Source organism: Coccidioides posadasii, chromosome 1 (assembly GCF_018416015.2).
Source record: "Coccidioides posadasii str. Silveira chromosome 1, complete sequence".
Taxonomy (NCBI): Eukaryota; Fungi; Ascomycota; class Eurotiomycetes; order Onygenales; family Onygenaceae; genus Coccidioides; species Coccidioides posadasii.
The window spans coordinates 5,868,179-5,887,104 of NC_089407.1; the positions used below are offsets into that span (position 1 = coordinate 5,868,179).

Consider the following 18,926-nt stretch of genomic DNA (forward strand, 5'->3'; position numbering starts at 1 on the left):
AGAGCCCCGCCACCCTGTCGTTTTAGGCTTTTGATAAGCATCCTGAAACTGTGGAGCTGCGGGGATCGCCACCCTCCGAGGAGCGAACGCATTTCGGAGTACATACGCTTAAAATATGAAGATCCCACTTGGTGGAACAAAATACAGAGTACTCCGTACGGAGTATAGCCCAAAGAAATTCTATATAAGTTTGGTGGGACATCTATCCACTGTACTCCGTACATAATCCTATACATATATATGGCTTGTTACATCCGTGGATGTTTAAAAAAAAAAAAAAAAAAGTTTACCAAGAGAAATTGTATCCATCATTCGTTCGCTCGTAAGCGTTCAAAAAGCCAATAGGCGGCGCTCCCAAGGACTGTATTATCGAGCCTTGATCAAAAATCGCGGCCTGTCGCGTTGGTAACTCGCCATTACATGGCATTCAACATGACCTTGATAATGTATGATGAACAAGGGAAGCCAGATTTCCCTTAAGAGCCCGCAAAGCCCTTCTCTTCCTCCTCCCACTTCTTCCGCTCGACAACGCTTCTAGCTCTGAGGATAAAATGTCAGCACTGTCCTACACACAGCGAAACATGATCTCAAATTACCTATAAGCCCGCACAAATCTCCAAACCTCAGTATCGGCAAGATTCCAGGCTTCGGTGACAGACTTGATATGAATATTCTTCGGGTCGTTTCTCAGCAAATTTCGAGCCTTCTCGATTAACTCATTCTCCCTGCTCAACTTCCCATTCCTATGCGTGTTCTTATCCTCTTTTGGCTGGTCCTGTTTGGCCTTCTCTCCGGAGGGTACATTCTTCTCTTTCGTTCTTTCTAGTCGAGTCTTTCGAGGAATTACAAAGCCAAAGTGCCAGTCCAATTCGTCTAGGACACTCGTAGGTAGGCTTTCTTCTTCATTCTTTGCTGGGAGCATTTCGACAGTGAACCACAGGCCACGGGACATCCCATGATCTCCGGCAACAACATCTTTGAACGGGACCACTCGGGAGGTCGCGTCCCGTTCTAAGCCGAGAAACTGCTTGGTCGAAGCAATCAGCCAAGGGTCTCGCTCAGTCTCACGGCGAATATACGCCGCTGTGATATTATCATCGCCTTTTCTTAAAGTAGAAAGAGTGTAAGGATGTGGAATAATTCCAATCGTGAATAATGCCGAACTGTTTTTATACCCATCAGGCTGGGCAATTTTCATTCGCCCAGCATCGGTGCACAGTTGGCATTTGGGGTTGTTCGGCGGGCAGGATGGGGGCATCTGCAGTGGCATGCACTCTGCAAGAAGGGTTGCAAGTCGAACACCAGGTCCGACGAGAGCTGTAGTGTAGTCAGGAAATGGTTTGAGCACCGAAATTCCGGAGCTGAAAGCACTTTGAAAGCTAATTTGTAGATGAGAATTGATCATATCCAAAAGCGCAAGCCGCCCCTCCGTTGTCGATTTCTCGAACTTCTCAGCAACCGACGGGTACTTTGACGTGATGGCAGCTGAACCATAGTAGGCAATGGCGGTGGTGTTCTCCGCTCTAAATGTGTCTTCATTAACAAGCTCAATCACAGATTTTGCCCCATTCAGTTTTGGGTTCCTCGAAGCATCTTTGATAGCCTTGTTAATGTGAGTTTTTTCCCCGGAGAATAACGCTGAGCCAAGGCCGTTGATGCGAGTTATCTTCTCAGGGATCGAGCCTCGCCGTAGGTACGAAATGAAATCGTCGTCATAATGGGCCATGGGGAAACATTGCCAATCAGCAAACACGCCCGTTCCCATATTTTCCCATGCCAGCCACGCCATGAACTCTACTCTAAGACCGTCGTCTAGACCCGCTGCATGAAAAGATTTATATAAGGGATTTTTCATGGCATCCTGGGGTCCGAGGACCATGGGACGAAAACCCTGGGCAAACCATGCTCTCCTCCATGCAAGAAGCAATTTTCTGTCAGCCTCCGCCAGCGCCTTATCCTTCTTCGACACGGCGTCGTAATAGGTATACACGGGCAGGCGGAGTCGAAGCGGAGGGAGTACGGATCTATCTTCGTCCAAGGTGATAGAGGACGAAAACGGATTGAGCCACTGCCAATGGCTGTACCATTTTGAGCCTCCACCGGTGCTGTTCTTTTGTTCTGGGGGCTTGTGCGCAGCGGGCGGAAGAAGGTTGAATCTGAAGTCGTCAAGTTTTGGTAGCTTCGGCCTTGGTATATACTCTGCGAGAGAACCAGCCTTGTCTTCCAGGTTGGCCGTCAATTTCGCGGGCTCTGGCGTGGTGGAGAGGATCAAGAGAAGTATTGCAAAGAATACTATGACGGTAAATAGACCCGAACTCCGGTAGGAAATCATCTTGAAGGACTGTGGTCGTAGCACGGTAGCAATCAGATTAAACGGATGGAAGCGCCGAGAACTGGCTCAGTGCGTAACGACAAGGGAGGTGTCATCGCGTGAGAACCAGGGCAGAAGAGAATGTCATCGACCTTGCAGCCCACCTTTAACCACGATCCGGCCGGCCATTTTTTTTCGAGCGTGCCGTCGTCATTTGCCCGCCGGGTGGATCCCGCGCAAGCTCCTGAAGCTGGCACTGTGCGCTAGGCCAAAGAGGGCTAGGCGTAAATAAACCTTGATCGCCGGATAAATTCATATTCCGGCAGCAACCAACAGGGCTACCTACCTAAGGGCTGGACCTCAGGTAAACTTGGTTGTTTGGCGCGGACGCCCGCTGTTTGTGATCGGCGATGGCTCAGCTTCGCAGATAGCGAGACGGAGCATCATATATTAATATCACCCACTCTCCAGGTTGCTGCTTCGAAAATCTCCCAGCGCTGACAGTGGGAAAACTGATTCACGCTCCTCCGTAAGGCAAGCCAATATCGTCGCAAGTGTGTTATCGTTCTACGAAGCCGCTCCAATGAAAGAAACGTCTCTTTCTCCCCGCCGACGGGCGTTGTTTGCTCATTGGGTGAGGTGACAAAGCCCAAGACATAAAATCATATTCAAAAGCAGATGAACAAGCGTATAGGACCACTCCGTACGCTATCAGAGCTGACGGCGACTGTGCTGTATTTATGCTCCCTACGCATGCTGTCTCAAATAATAGAAGTGGTAATTACGGGGCGGCCTGTATTCTCATTGATCTAACTCTACTACGTCTGAGTCGTAGGGGTTGACTGCAGTGGGAGTACGGAGTAAATAAAAATAAAAATAAAAATAACTACGGAGTAATAGTGGTAATAATAATTTAATATATCGACACCCGGGCTGTCCACCAATAAACGGCGGAGTTATGAAGGTTGCTGCAGCTCTTCCAACCACAGTTCCCGGCGACTGTTCTGCAGACTCGCTGGGCCTTGTCATTCGGCCTGTCCCCCTGTCAAACAAAAAGAGGAGCGAGCCTGAACCTTGCTAAAATCCTCCGCCTTACGGAGTACTAAAGACAGCGGATCATCCGTACCAGCCACTGCGAATGGATGGCTCGAGAGCTACAATTTTACACCCTTTCTTGCAGACGTTTGCCGTCCACGTTCATTCACATTCGCTCTCTCCCTCTCTTTTCTGCGAAACTCAACTTCTAGACCGGAATGGATGATAGGATATGTCGCTCCACAGATTTGCGATAGCCTTGTTAGTGGTCGCCCACTGGGCGCATCCGGTGTCATCGCAACTATGTTACACACCGGATGGAACCCTCTCCAACGACCGCCCCTGCAGTGCTGACGGTGGTGAGAGTGCATGCTGTCAGCCAGGATTCCTGTGCACTTCAAACAAACTCTGCCAGCCGGCTCATTGGCATCGTGGGGTTGGCGGGAATACGTTGAAGTTTATACGAGGGACATGTACGGACAAGACGTGGAAGTCTCCAGAATGCCAGGGTCACTGTGTGAAAGGTGAGAGAGCGCTCAAACAACTACCTTGACTCGTGCAACCCTGAATGTTCTGTCTGAATCACGTATAGAAAACCCAGGCGGCGGCGAGTACGTGATGCGATGCGGAGAAACTTCCTCGCGGTATTGCTGCTCAGCAGAGGACTGTTGCCAAAGACAGGAGTCCCAGAAAATAGATCTCGGAGAACCGAATACAATAGCGACTGCCGGAGTATTTCCATCTACGTCAACGACATCAGCCACGACGTCGACGCCCAGCCCCAGCTCAGCCCAAGATTCAACGCCCTCGAGTCCACAGGGAGGGGCACCAAGCGCCAGCGGAGACTCGGACCCAGAACCCAAAAATGGATCGTCTTCCGCCTTGCGTATCGGTGTCGGCGTTGGGGTTGCTGCCGGAGCTGTCGCGGTTCTGAGTGCTCTTGGTCTCTGGTGGTGTATAGTTAAAAATAGAAGAAGAGGCAGGGCCGTGCACGCCGGCCATAGCTACAATGCGGTCAGCGGCACTAAACCTGAATATCGTGGCTTCGGCGAGCTCGACGGAAGCAAGGGGGCCGCAGAGCTCTCGAACAAAGAGAGAGCGGAGCTTCCGGGGGGTTAGTTAGCAGTGGATGAGCCTTGCTGTTGCGATGCTGCATGTCCATCCCTAATGTATGTACATACATATAGTTAGCCAAATGGAAAGCGAAGCTTCTCCATACTTCAAGATATGAGGTGGTGAAGCGGTGAACCTTTTGCAGCGGGCGGTGGGGTTGGCCTTGATTTGCGGTGAAAACAGACTTCCGATCCCGGAGAGACAGCTCCGCTTAGATAAGCACAAAAAAGTGGCCGCGGGAAATTTATAGGATTTCTACCCCTCCGCAGGTGAGTCACTGCTGCTGGAACTCACATCCAACAGGAAGCACTCCTCATTGCCTGTGTATGACCTATCGCCATGGGTGCTGAGGGGGCTTCCGTGCAAGACCGCCTCACTAGGTGGGCTCAGAGACTCAAGAATTTGACCGTATCGCCGCTCACGCGAGACTACCCGGAGACGACCCCTTCCGGCCCCGATGTTTCAAAGCGCGCAATTGAAGCTTTCGAGTCGTTGAAGCTCTCTTCCGAAGTCCAGGCAGCTATCAGCAAGCTCTCCGGGCCCAGTGATTCCGGTTTCCTTGTTTTTCTCACCGCATTCGTGGTCCTCGTGAGCCGGTTAACCGGAGATGAAGATATTGCGTTGGGAACAAGTTCGGAGAGTGACGGGCGCTCGTTTGTGTTACGTGTGCCTATTTCGCAGAATGAATCGTTTGCGAAGCTATATTCCAGAGTTTCAGAGGCGTTTGCCCAAGGCGTTTCTGACATTGTCCCCCTAAGAACGTTGAGAACTTATATCCAGAAGGAGAACAAGTCAGAACGCACGCCAATTTTATTCCGTTTTGCCGCATATGAAGCTCCTGCGAAGTCACAAGAGTATCCTGCCAATACGTTTGATACCACCGATCTTGTCCTTAACGTTGCTCCCGGAAGCCCGTCGGATGATGGAGAATTGGAACTCGGAGGTTACTATAACCAGCGTCTATTCTCCAGCGCTAGAATATCCACCATTCTGACCCAGCTCGTTCAATTGATTCGTAACGCGTCGAACAACCCGGACGAAGCTATTGGCAGGGTCGAATTTCTCACGGAAAGCCAGAGGCAGATGCTTCCAGATCCAACCAAAGATTTACATTGGTCTGAATTCCGTGGGGCAATTCAAGATATATTTGCTAGAAATGCAGAAAAACATCCGGATAAACTGTGCGTTGTCGAAACGAAGTCCCACAGCTCTCCGCAACGGGAGTTTACTTATAGGCAAATCCATGAGGCGTCTAATATCCTTGGTCACCACCTGCTCCAATCAAGGATACAAAGAGGTGAGGTCGTTATGGTGTATGCGCACCGCGGCGTCGATCTTGTCGTTGCTATCATGGGTATTCTAAAGGCCGGAGCGACATTCTCGGTGATCGACCCTGCGTATCCTCCAGATAGACAAGTCATCTACCTAGACGTTGCCAGACCTCGAGCTCTGATCAACATTGAAAAGGCCACACAGGATGCCGGTGAATTAACAGAGAAGGTCCGCAGCTTCATCGATGGCAACTTGGAACTTCGAACGGAGATCCCGGCTCTGGCACTGCGGAATGATGGATCCTTGCAAGGGGGATCGATCAACGGAAATGATGTATTGCAACCTCAGGTAGCCTTAAAGGCCAAACCGGTCGGCGTGGTAGTTGGGCCAGATTCCACACCTACTCTTTCTTTTACATCTGGTTCAGAAGGTCGACCAAAAGGTGTGCGTGGAAGGCATTTTTCGCTTGCCTACTATTTCCCTTGGATGTCGAAGACTTTCAAACTCTCTGAGAACGACCGCTTTACACTTTTGAGCGGTATCGCCCATGATCCAGTACAACGAGACATTTTTACCCCTCTTTTCCTAGGAGCTATGCTCCTTGTTCCTTCTAGGGAAGATATTCAAAACGAAAAATTAGCAGAATGGATGCGCGAGTACAAGGCCACTGTTACTCATCTGACACCAGCTATGGGTCAGATACTTGTCGGAGGTGCTACTGCTCAGTTCCCATCTTTACACCACGCATTTTTCGTTGGTGACATCCTGATCAAGAGAGATTGTATGTCGCTCCAGGCCCTCGCCCCAAATGTCAATATTGTGAACATGTATGGTACCACTGAGACTCAACGTGCTGTGAGTTATTTTGAAATCCCATCGTATGCGAGCCAGGAGTCATATCTTGATATGATGAAGGACGTCATTCCAGCTGGTAAAGGCATGGTTGATGTCCAATTGCTGGTGGTGAATCGTTTCGACCGAACTAAACTTTGCGCGGTGGGTGAAGTGGGCGAAATCTACGTGAGAGCCGGTGGCCTTGCTGAAGGGTATCTTGGAGCACCCGAGTTGAACGAGAAGAAATTTTTGTCCAACTGGTTTATAGATCCACAGGTGTGGAAAGACCTTGAGCAGGAACAACAAAAGGGGGCAGCCAATGAGCCTTGGCGAGAATTCTACGTTGGACCCAGAGATCGTCTCTATCGAAGTGGTGATCTCGGAAGATATACTCCTACCGGCGAAGTCGAATGCTCTGGCCGAGCCGATGACCAGGTGAAGATCCGAGGTTTTCGAATTGAGCTTGGAGAAATTGATACACATCTTTCAAGACATCCATTAGTCCGAGAGAATGTGACGCTCGTACGAAGAGACAAGTTTGAAGAGCCAACCCTAGTGAGCTATATCGTTCCACAGATGAGCAAATGGGCTTCGTGGCTGGAGGCAAGGGGCTTGAAAGATGATGACTCGGCTGAAGGAATGGTCGGAATGTTAAGGCGATTCCGGCCGCTGCGGGAAGATGCAAGAGAATACCTTAGAGGCAAACTCCCCAGCTATGCCGTACCCACAGTTATTATTCCACTCAAGCGCATGCCTCTTAATCCCAACGGCAAAGTCGATAAGCCTGCCCTGCCATTCCCAGATACTGCCGAGTTGAGCGCCGCCGCCCCGCGACGTAGATCGTCTGTCCTACAGAAGCTGTCTGAAACAGAGCTGGCTCTGGCACAAATCTGGGCTAAACTCATTCCAAACATCTCAGCAAGGATGATTGGGCCAAACGACTCATTCTTTGATCTTGGTGGCCACAGTATTCTTGCACAGCAAATGTTTTTTCAGCTGAGGCGAAAGTGGAGAAACATTGATCTCAGTATGAGTGCTATTTTCCGGAGCCCTACTCTCAGAGCTTTTGGTAATGAGATTGCCCGTCTACAAGACATTGAATCATTTACCAGCCACGACCAACTTGGCGACTCAGAAACCCGGACGTCTACCCAGGTCGATTCCGCAAATGAGTATTCCGAAGATGCGAAGAAGCTTGTGGACTCTCTTCCAAAGCAGTTTCCCTCGTCAGCAGAGCCTGTTTTGCGTGATAACTGTACCGTTTTCTTAACTGGTGCGACTGGTTTCCTTGGTGCATTTGTTCTCAGGGAACTTCTTTCCAGGGCCAATCCATCTGTTAACGTCGTTGCTCTTGTTCGAGCCAAGTCACCAGAGGCGGCGCTTGAACGCGTCCGGTCAACTTGTCAGGCATATGGTTCTTGGTCTGAAGAATGGGTCAATAGACTCCAATGTGTCCAAGGAAACCTTGGCGATGAGAAGTTCGGCTTTTCCGACGACCTTTGGAAGGACCTTACCAACCGAGTGGACGTTGTGATTCACAACGGGGCGCTTGTTCATTGGGTGTATCCCTATGCCAACTTGAGGGGTCCCAATGTGCTTGGTACCATCGATTCTTTGAAACTTTGTGCTGAAGGCAAAGCCAAACAATACGGTTTCGTTAGTTCTACAAGTGTGTTGGACACGAACTACTTTGTTGATGAATCAGAACGCATTGTCGATGCAGGCGGAGCTGGAATTAGCGAGTCCGATAACCTCGCTGGTAGTAGCACCGGATTGGGTACTGGATATGGTCAAAGCAAATGGGTTGGAGAATACCTTGTAAGGGAAGCTGGTCGACGAGGACTGAAGGGTGCCATTATCCGACCTGGTTATGTTACTGGCGATTCAGAAACTGGAAGTAAGTGAAATTTGATTCTGCCCTTGGGGAGGCAATTGCTTATCCAATTTGTTATAGCCACGAATACCGATGACTTCCTGGTACGGATGATTAAAGGCTGTATCCAGCTCTCTGCCAGGCCTAATATCAACAACACGGTTAACATGGTGCCAGTTGACCATGTTGCAAGGGTTGTTGTAGCTTCAGCATTTTCCCCTCCACACTCTGAACTATCCGTTGCGCACGTCACCAGTCATCCTCGTCTGCGATTCAACCAGTTTTTAGGTGCGATACAGACATACGGTTACGATGTGCCACAGGTTGATTATGTGCCATGGGCAAGTTACTTGGAACGTTACGTTAATGATGGCGACCGCAACACAATTGCTCAACATGCCCTGTAGGTCCATCAACTTTTCCCCGTTTACTAGCCTTTTCTAACGAAACATCACAGAATGCCTCTCTATCACTTCGTAACAGCTGATCTCCCATCTAATACGAGAGCACCCGAACTCGATGATGCCAATGCCGCTGCTGCGCTCCGTGCCGATGCCAAGTGGTCCGGAAAGGACCTGTCGGGCGGAAGCGGTGTGACGGAAGAGCTTATCGGACTTTATCTCGCATATCTCGTGGAGATTGGTTTCTTGCCTGCTCCCACAAAAACCAATGCCAAGCCTCTTCCCAAGGGCAATATCTCAAAAGCGCAGAAGGCTGCTCTCGGTGCCGTTGGAGGCCGTGGTGGGCTCGCTTAAGTCGCCGAGCGCTGTTCAGTAATCCCGCAACATTATTCGCAAGTCTCTCTAAAGAAATCTCAAAAACGGGTATAAATTGAAAAAGTCATCATTCTTTGGTTCTAATCACCCAAAATACCTAAACATTTTAATGAATGCATACATGCAATGATGAGTCGTCGAGCGAGAGCACATTTCGGTATATATATTTAGGTTGTTTGGGGAATATCCATACAAAATTTCGGATAGAAAAATGGCCAAAGGGGTATATAAGTTATATGTAGATGTGGCTCTACTAGTCTAGAATCGGCACAAGTTTCTGTCATCGAAACATGTTTTCAACTCCTTTTAGAACCTCATCAACAGCCCAACGAAGCAATTCCTCCATGAGGCATTCTCCGTTCCCCGGTGCAACGAGGACACCCATATCATCCCTCAGATTCTTCCCTTCACCAACGACTCTCTTCAGATCCTCCACATTCTCACCCAGTTGTGTAGATTCAGGAAGTAATAACCATGCATGGTCCCTAATGTACCGTGGCCAAACAATATCATCCACATATCCTGGTGGATCCGTCCAGAAATTAGTTTCCACGGGAGTATAAGTATTGACATCTCTGTTTTCTTCTTGTTCCAGCTGCTGCTTATCAGCTTGTCTCTGAGATGATGGCTTTGGTGTTGGTGCGGGGCCAATGGTTACATAGCCGGTCCGACTCTCTCGTCTTTTCTTGAGAAGAGTGTAAGTAGCTGGTAGAAAAAACGGTATATCAATTGTGTCGTTGATCTTGCGAAGCGGGTGGGAGCGGTCGTGGGGAGGTGCGTAGAGCAAGAAGCCATCAATCAAGGCGAGAGAGATGAAGCTAGATGTGTCCCTAGCATATTTCCTGTCCGAACCCGCAGTGCTTCTTTTACGTTGTTCCTCGAGAGCAAGATCACGCAGGCGTTGGGCAACTTGTTCTCTGAACAAGCGCACGGTCTCCCCGCTAACTCCCGAGTCTGTGGCATCGTTCAGGTCTTCCTTGCTTTTGATACCAGCGGGTAAATGGCCATGATCGCGGATATATGCTAACGTCGCCTCGAACTGCGAGATATCGAGGGCATCGATAGTGTCCCAGTCCTGGACAAGCTTGCCGGAGGACGTTGTGACCACAGGGATCCTATTTCGGGGCGAATATTAGCAAGCATAGAAGTAAAGCTTAGACGTGGTGAAGGTTCGATAAAGTAATTAACTATCTTAATAGCACTTACTGGTCATCCGGCCTGTAGAAGTCATCTTGATGGAGAACAAACGGCCTTGTCGTTGCTGTTACATCTCCATTACCCTCTGTTGATGGCGGGGTAAATACGGTCCGCAACAGTCGCGCGAGCGTGGTTTTACCGCTTGATGAAGGGCCCGATAGGCCTACAAGGAGCGTTTTCTGGCACTGTAATTCCATTGATGTCTACTGACTTGTCGTCGATGGCATGACTTGCTTGTCTACGAGAGACTACCAAGGCCTTTGAAATGGGGAAACCAATGTCTAAGTTCTCACTCAGCTTAGCAATCCTGGAGCTCTACGTACGGAGAAATTATTCCGTAGATACAAATAAACAGTCTTTCCTGAAACAATTTATACACTGTTCAAGAAATTGCGTCAGCATAGGTCCTGTATTCTCCAATGACGGTTTCGTTTTTTGCACTTTTCTCTTCCATTCTTTCATCCACTTTATCTCTTCTCCATGGCACAAAACCCAACCAACATCCCGAAAGGTTCTCAACTGAGAAGTGACGGGCTTGCATTGGCGGTACAATACCGGCCAATTCGTGAAATGAACCCCTTTCCAAGGGTTGAATGCTTTGCAACCTCCTCAACCAATTGACTGGATATTGCCAACGGCTTGATTCAATTAGCTGGAGCACTGAGAAAGAAGGAAGCAGAGACTATAGGCTGGTCTGGTGCTAAAAAAGGATCCTCCAGTGAATTGTTTGGTCCCGAGGTTGCATGAACGGTACTAAACACTCCCGAAATATCCGATATATCGAGTACCGGAGATGAAGATTCGCCATTAGAACTGACCGCATTTTCGTTATTACCTGCGTTCGAATAGGTTAGATGGGACGTGGCTCTTCGTTTGCGAGGGCCTGGTGTTCTAGGCGCCATCATAACAATGCCATCATCAGTCACCACTTCTTCGGTTGTGGTTATTTGCCGTTTGTTACCTCTCCCAGAGCCAGGAGTCACGTCTGAGTCTAAGAAAGGCATGGGTTCCGAGACTTTATTATTTCCCTTCGCTGGGGTCCGGCGACGAGGGGATGGCTGTATTACTGGGCGTGGGGGCTTCTTGTCATTGAAATTGTCCGGAATTGGCATTTTATGTCGGTCGAAGAAACCAGGCTTATTCTTCATATACGCGGACTCGCTATCTTTCTCGTCTTCTGAAACTGGGATAAAACCTTCCTCTTTTATAATAGAGCTCATCGTGCGGTCATCCAACAGGTCTTTTTCGGCATGCTGCATCTCAATATTCGTCATTTGCTTCCTTCGTCGTAGCATTTTATCTTCAAGAGTATCTTTCAAAACTAGTGTTTCCACGTAAACTGGTTTCATCTGGGATATACGATGGGCTCGCTTAATGGCTTGGCTTTCGATATTTGGGTCCCATATCGGGTTGATAATAAAGATGCGAGAAGCACTCGCCAGATGTAATCCATGGGAAGCCTGACGGAGGTCCATTAGCAGAACACGCACGCATTCGCTATTATTGAACAGCGCGAGGTACTCGGCTTTCAATTTCGGTTTAAGGGTGCTTGCGTAAATTCGGAACTCCACGCCCAGCATTTCAAGGCCTTCTGCAACCCAGAAAGCATTGTTATTATTTTCGTAGAAAATAATTATCTTTTCCTCACTTTGAAGCTCGAAGACACGGTCTAACAGGTAGCTCAGTTTTGCAGACGTCGTAGCAACAACTTGAGCTTTTGCGAGCGGTGATTCGGCGGGGAGGGTCTTGAACCTGGAAAATTTCTGTGCCTTCGGGAGCTTTTCCGGCCTTGGTCGGTGAATGAGGTAATCGTTTGTTTTGGCATTGCTTGCGGCAGATTCTGCCTGAGGTTTGGTAGGGGATCCTCTCTGAGATTTTAAATCAGTGGGGTTATCTAGTCTCCGTCGCATCTCTCGCTTTGTTTTTATTCCTGCCCCAGCTATACCCTCGGCCGGGTTCTCAGCGCAGAGGCGCGCTGTAATAAATCTCTGCGCATCCCTTGCCTGAGAAATACCTAACAACAGTGGCTCCTGGTGTTCCTCCGAATCATCAAGGGACCACATAGGCCGTGCGTATTCGGGGAAGTTTCGAATGAATACGCCAAGTTCATCAAATTGACTAAAGGCATTCCAGGAAGGACAGGAAATCGTTTTTTCTGCAATATGAATCCCTTCACAAAGGAGATCCAAATCGGATCTGGTCATTCTATCAACGTTCGCGGCTAGATATTTCCTGGCGACGTCAAGGGTCACCTCAACGTCTTTCCTGTCGAAACCCGTCCACCAAAAGCCTGCATATCTCAGATTGTTGATCAGAGTGGCGAGATGCTTTCTGTTTCTCGGGTGGAACATATAGTCCCTATCAGTACGCTCGGATGTAATGGCATTGACAACCAGATGGAAAATAAACATGTTGAGGGACAGTTTATCATGGAAAGTGGGCTCCAAGTACACAACCTTGTTACTGAGGTTTGGTAAAACCAGATCTTTGTTGATATCTTCAGTACGGTGCCGCACAACAATTGACTGGAGGGTTGATCGAAGCGACGTCGCCATCGTCCGTTTGCCATCCACGCCTTTTGGCGTCATGTACTTTGACCAATTCGCTGGGTCTTGGGCACGCGAGTTGGCCCAAGGCTTCAGACGGAGGAAATCAATTACAATTCGTTTTAATCTATCCAGATTTTTCAATTCTTCGTCAATGATGCCACTCGCATCCTTCCTAGATTTCAGGATACCCGCAGCTCGTTCGTCGTCCTTCATGGCCATTTCGGGGAGGGTTTCTTGCGATGCAAGGCTGACCTCCACACCATACATCCCATCCGAAGGAGTTCCAGAGACCACCCACCGACGTTCGACATGTAGCATTTCTAGAAAATGGATGGCATTTGATTTTCCACCACTACTGGCGAAGTTATGGCCTTCATCAACGATAATTCGAAGCCAATGGAGTTCTTTTAGAGGTGAATCGTATATTGCCCAGTGGTGCTCAAAACCGGCCTTCTCCTTTTCAAACCGAGATCTCGCAAAGAGAACAATATCGTATTGAAGAAGCTCATCAGCTGGGGGTAATCGATCAGACACGTCCCTCAAAACCAAGACTTTCAATCCCTCAGTGTGCTTTTCGATTTCATGGAGCCAATGGTCAACCAGATTCGGTGGAACTATGACTAGAGTCCCAGATGCAAGTCGCAAATAACTGGATTTAATTCCCATGCGATTGCTGGACTTTGGAGCCTGGATGACCGTATATGAGCCTTGACTATGCTCGCAAGCACGAGTACAGTTTACGTAGTGCATGCCCAAGTCATTCAAATGCTCAAAGTAGGATTTCCATGGCACTGAAAAACGCCCCACTGCAGATGCAGTCATTTCAAACAGAGAGCCAGTTTTCGCTCTCACAGGGTGCAATTCTTGTAGATGGGTGGAGGGTATTCGCGGAAAATAACCTTTCGTCGCAAGGATAACAGCTAGACATATTAGCGTTTTCCCGTAACCCATAGTTTCTGCAAGAACCCCTATTATTGTGGCAAGCTCAGTTAGCGAAAGCAACATTATCCGCAGCTGAAAAAGTCTCACCTCCACATGGCCCAGAATAAAGACGTTGATCACGAGTAATTGCGCCTTCTTCCCGATCATAGTAATACGTTCGCCCAGTGGGCCCTTTGAAAGCTTGCAACCTTGGGTCAGGGTATTCTCCAGGCTCGGACTCTTTCTGGATCATGAATGCGACAGAGCGACGTTGGTATGGATACAGAGGAGTCTTGAGACCTCGTATCCCCACATTCTTACCAGCATCGCTATCAGAGTTCCCTTTGAGAGCCGATGCCATGGCCAACCGCGCCCAAAAGTCGGGTACAGAATCAACGTTCGGATTTGGTGACTCGAGCGTATTGAAGATGTAGAATAATGATTCATCCTCGGTCTTTGAATTAACTGAATGCTCCGCTAAGGGGTCAAAATTGCCAGTCCATGCCTCAGGAGAGGTATCCAATCTCGACATGACAACCCTCAATGAGCGACGGAAGGCTGTACTAGAACGCTGAATAATTGATCTTCCAACATCCTCTGGTAAGACATATATACGGATAGCCTTCCACCCAGGATAGTTTCCGTCCTCATAAATGGAAGTCCGAACCCATCCAGCCTGTAGCAATTTGTTGACTTCTGCCAGCAAAAAGTCTGTGTCTTTGGAGCGGGTCACCGAAGAAGGATCGAAGACCTTCAGGATTCCAACAGGAATGAAATTGTCTAAATTGTTAAGCAGTAGCTCTTTCTTTGTTGGAGGTCTCGAAGGAGGAGGAGGACACGAAGATTTTGAAGACGGAGTCGAGATTGCAGACTTAGGGGCGCTTGAAAATGCCGAAGCTAAATGAACCGGTGGTGAAGAATCATCACTAGGATCATCCGGTTTTTCATTCTTAGGACTTTCAGCAATTGCGAATTGAAGCTGCGTCAGAAGAGAGGGCGGCTCTCATATCAGCAAAGGTAGTTGCGATTGTGCCACAGACAACCAACCTCAGAAAATTCAGCGCCGTGTGGTTCATCTGCCAGATTCTGGCCAACGGCGCCATCGAGAGAAATCTCCATCGCTGACCGTAAAGCACTGGGGTGCTATTTGCTCTTCACACAGTCAACCGGAAGTGAAACTAGCATTGAGGGGAGGAGGAATAGGTTGCTGGGGAGAATTGAGAAAGCAGAGTTCAATCTCCAGGAAGACAAATGGAAGCATCGTCCATGCTAGTGTTATGTGTTATTATTGTTGTCGTTGCAGCGCATACCGACATCCCTCCGCTGCCTTGTGTTGAAGAGCTGGAGAGAGAGGCTCCATCGAGCTCCCGGTTCCACGAACTGGTTAACTAGCTAGTTAACTACGCACCCGCCACCTACGTACACCTGGCTAACTACCTTAGTTACATAATACCCGCTAACTCCAACTGACACGCCGAACCACGAGAAAAATCTTCGACAAAAGAGCAGAAGTGTTGAAAATTTCACTGTTCTAGGATATGACTCATCTCTGCAGGTTCTCTTGTCCGTTTACTGCAGAGTACCTAGTGTGTTGTAGCCCGGCCTGCTGTTGTGTTTAGTCGTTCAGTTGGCGGTTGAGGCCCGGAAGCGCTATTGGCGGGAATAACGTCTTGAGCTCTTTTTGACCCCTTACGATATTCTAAGCAGTAGCAGCAACAGCAGTAGCAGGAGGAGGAGGCATTCCGATATACATCTGACTATGTGGTGCTCGCACCGTTGGATATTTCATCTCCCCTACTCCCCCATGAGATACAAATATACCCCGTGAGATGGGATCAATTTGGTGAAGGAGCCTATCGCAGTAGCTTTCCCGAGGGAAAACTTATCCCAATCCAATTCTAAGTGCAAAAGATGATAATAATAGACCACGATGAGTGTATGTATGTATATACAATATATTCTCTAGCGAAAAAAAATGATTTCTTGCCTATCTACGTGCCCTGTCTTGGCCCCGTTCTGGACTGTAACATAGGCTTATCCAGCTTTGCTTATTTTCGCGTCCAAACCTACGTAGGCCTGCGAATGTCATCCCGTCACCAACAGTTTAGTCCATGTTTTCTCGTCTCTTCCTCCATTTTCTAGCATATTTACACTGCACGATTAGTCCGGCCACCGCAACAATCTGTACCACAACACAGATCGTGAATGCCACTCCGGCTCCAACGCCATTTACCATCGGGATCACAAAGCTTGCCCCCCCGGCCGAGAACAAGCATCTGGCGAGGTTCAAGCTCGCGGTAGCGGCGGCGCTCTGGTCGGGAAAGAGGTCGACCAAATACGTCGTGACGATTGCTTGTATAGATACAGCTGTCCAACCCGTGATGAAAGTGGAAACAATGGGAGCCGCGATGTGGACATTTTCCGGAAATTGGACTGTCCAGCCAAAGAGTAGAATCGACATACATTGCAATAACAAGAAAATGTAAATGCGACGCAGACGGGCATCCTCTAGCGGAAAATCGTCGTTTTCCCGGATTACCCTGGGTCGAGTGCTTCCCGGTTCCGTCAGTCCGTGATGGCTTGTATATTTGGCCTGAACATGACGGTAGTCGATGTCCAAAATCTTACCGGTAATCACCGTGCCAATTATACCGCCTGTACCATTTGCAATGAACGTCAAGCCGATATGAAACTCAGATAGACCATATAGCTCCCCGAAGAGAGTGGACATGGCGGTAATACTCATTTGCCAGACGGCGAAGTAGATGGCAAGAAACACAATTATTGGAGCTGCATCTTTTCTGATGAGGATTCGAAATGGCCCGAGAACTTGAACGCGTTTTGTGGTGGTCAACTGTTTATGCGCTTCTTTCGGGTTCCAAGTCACTCTGGTGAGCCGTTGGTAGATATTGAGCGGGTATCGGGCGAACCAATTCGATGGGGTGCAACCTCCATTCGCAACAATGGACCTGAGCGTTTCAGGAAGCAGAAGCATGGTCAGTAGGAATAAAGCAGTGCTGTAGATGGTAAGGAACCAGAATATAGCTCTCCACCCGAGAGCTCCAGCAAGAGCTCCCCCTATCACTGGACCCACTGCAATAGGAACCAACAATCCTGCCTGGAAGAATCCCATGTAGCCTCCGCGGTCAGCGCGTGTGGTGATATCGCCTACCACGCCGGAGCCAATGGCGATCGTGCTGGCACTGCCTGCGCTCTGCAGACACCTCAAAATGATCAGGGTAGCATAGTTCTTGGCCTTCGCAAGACCAACACACGCACCGATTGCTACAATCAGGGTGCAGGCGTATGCCGTCCGACGGCCCTTAACATCAGATATTGGACCCCAGAGGCTGGGTGAGATGCCTTGAAACAACAGATACGAGGTAATCGTGAGGTTGATAAGCTCGATAGAAACATTGAAATCGTGAGCGATTGCCAGAAGGGCTGGAAAGTAAATGTTTGATGCTATCGCGGAGACTTGAAATCCTTTAGCCAGATGCTTTATCTACCACCAAACGATGCCCTGCACTCACAGGTTGCGGCAGCTGAGACTATGAGAACAATCAACACTTTTTGTGTTTTATCAAAAATGCTGTAAGGTTCCGGGCTGCCAGGGAATGGAGTTAAGCTGGTGGTAGTTGGTTTGTTGCCGCTGTCTTCCGACATGGTTTCTTGGAATGAACCTGGTGAGTCAAGGCTCAGCATACACTCAGCTGAAGCTTACGAGGTTTCAAAATCACCTTAGGCGTTTCGCTGGAATTCCACTTGGCGTCCATAGAGTCAATTCAGGGTACGAAGTGTCATCGTCAGGTGGATTCCAGGATCCCTTCGCTTGTATCGGGTCTGTGCATTTTAGCTGGCTGTCTTGAAGTGTCTCCCATCGGAACTCATAACTCCGATTTAGCCACTGGCTTGTTTAGACTCGCCACGGCCCATGACTCACGGGAGAACACCGAGACGACTCCGCACTATGGGAGGACCTCCGAAGTCATATAATTTCAAGCTTCAAAATGAAGACAGGAAATCCAAGGGGTCACAATATCCGGCTATCCAGAGCGACTCCTACATCTCTTGTTTACAAATTCACAACCACTCACAGATTTCACAGTACTTCGTAGGTCACATAGTATTGTCAGCAGCAAATCGTGGGCCCCAGACTCTCCATTGTTCCCACGATGTAGTTCGTTCTCGGTCGCGGGCCTGACTCCTTATTAACCAGAGTAGCCAGTTAAACTCCTACCAGCCATGAAGCTTGTTTCGAATGACGTCAGCTTTCTCAACGGCTCGACTAGGCTGGTAGGAGCCCTAGGATCGATATCCCTATGATCACTGTTAACTCTGCAATAATGATTGAGAATCTACTCATATATCCGCGTTTAGCTATGCAGGCCAACCTCAGAGAAAGCCATGACCAGGTGCCTTTTACTAATATTTTAGGTGGACATCGTCTGCCTGGTCTGTCTAAGTAGTATTTCAAACCGGGCACCTCAGATCAGGGGAAGACAAAGAGAGAAACAAACTGCGAAAAGGACAAGGCCCAGAGGCGTTCTGAAGAGCTATGAGAAGCATGTGAAACCTTCGATGACAACATTGCTCTTTTGCTGGCTTTCCCGTATGCACTTTTTTGGGCTCTGTTATAACCGCCTGAATCACCGGTAGAGGGGGTATAATCTAACAGACGCTCCGCAAGCGAGCAGAAGGAACAATTCGATCCGTTACTCTGCTCCGAGACCTTCGAACCCTGACCATTATATTGTCCTTCCGTTATTTTCAACGGACCATTGGTGGCACTGCGCCGATTGATAAGCTGCTAGCGCCGAGTCTCCATCCCCCTTAAAGCAAAGGACAAAAGCGCGTATGTATAGCGAGTATCCGAAACAGCGCATCAATGAGTTATGACACTCCGAGAGTATACTCGGCTGGATCCCGACTTTTTAATAACAACATTCCAATATGCATGGCTGTAACGAATTCAGACCACATATCTCTAGGTTCCATATGAGGTCCAAAAGCGAAAAGTTATATCTCAATCATCAAGACGATTT

At 48.7% G+C, this 18,926-nt stretch overlaps 6 protein-coding genes across 6 annotated transcripts; 2 read left to right on the plus strand and 4 right to left on the minus strand.

Moving 5' to 3' along the window:
• Positions 1-167: 167 nt before the first annotated feature.
• Positions 168-2,515, minus strand: D8B26_001706 (uncharacterized protein). Its single transcript, XM_003065680.2, has 2 exons — positions 597-2,515; positions 168-540 (listed from the first exon to the last, which is right to left on the minus strand). The coding sequence occupies exons 1-2, from the start codon at positions 2,330-2,332 to the stop codon at positions 477-479; spliced, it is 1,800 nt and encodes a 599-aa protein (XP_003065726.1). The 5' UTR covers positions 2,333-2,515; the 3' UTR covers positions 168-476.
• Positions 2,516-3,964: 1,449 nt separating this feature from the next.
• Positions 3,965-4,593, plus strand: D8B26_001707 (uncharacterized protein; the record flags this gene model as incomplete). The annotated part of the gene is made up of 2 exons (XM_066123620.1): positions 3,965-4,460; positions 4,538-4,593. 2 exons carry the CDS (start codon positions 3,965-3,967, stop codon positions 4,591-4,593), a joined length of 552 nt encoding a protein of 183 aa, XP_065979695.1.
• A 144-nt stretch (positions 4,594-4,737) lies between these two features.
• On the plus strand, positions 4,738-10,329 carry LYS2 (large subunit of alpha-aminoadipate reductase). The gene is made up of 3 exons (XM_003065681.2): positions 4,738-8,462; positions 8,520-8,841; positions 8,896-10,329. Exons 1-3 carry the CDS (start codon positions 4,799-4,801, stop codon positions 9,191-9,193), a joined length of 4,284 nt encoding a protein of 1,427 aa, XP_003065727.1. The 5' UTR covers positions 4,738-4,798; the 3' UTR covers positions 9,194-10,329.
• Positions 9,350-10,608, minus strand: NRK1 (ribosylnicotinamide kinase; the record flags this gene model as incomplete). The annotated part of the gene is made up of 2 exons (XM_003065682.2): positions 9,350-10,329; positions 10,421-10,608. The coding sequence occupies 2 exons, from the start codon at positions 10,606-10,608 to the stop codon at positions 9,495-9,497; spliced, it is 1,023 nt and encodes a 340-aa protein (XP_003065728.1). The 3' UTR covers positions 9,350-9,494.
• Positions 10,609-11,029: 421 nt separating this feature from the next.
• On the minus strand, positions 11,030-15,207 carry D8B26_001710 (uncharacterized protein). Its single transcript, XM_003065683.2, has 3 exons — positions 14,929-15,207; positions 13,990-14,860; positions 11,030-13,928 (listed from the first exon to the last, which is right to left on the minus strand). The coding sequence occupies exons 1-3, from the start codon at positions 14,998-15,000 to the stop codon at positions 11,056-11,058; spliced, it is 3,816 nt and encodes a 1,271-aa protein (XP_003065729.2). The 5' UTR covers positions 15,001-15,207; the 3' UTR covers positions 11,030-11,055.
• Positions 15,208-15,841: 634 nt separating this feature from the next.
• D8B26_001711 (uncharacterized protein) lies at positions 15,842-17,586 on the minus strand (the record flags this gene model as incomplete). Its single annotated transcript, XM_003065684.2, has 2 exons — positions 15,842-17,358; positions 17,415-17,586. The coding sequence occupies 2 exons, from the start codon at positions 17,584-17,586 to the stop codon at positions 15,986-15,988; spliced, it is 1,545 nt and encodes a 514-aa protein (XP_003065730.1). The 3' UTR covers positions 15,842-15,985.
• Between the last annotated feature and the right edge of the window lie 1,340 nt (positions 17,587-18,926).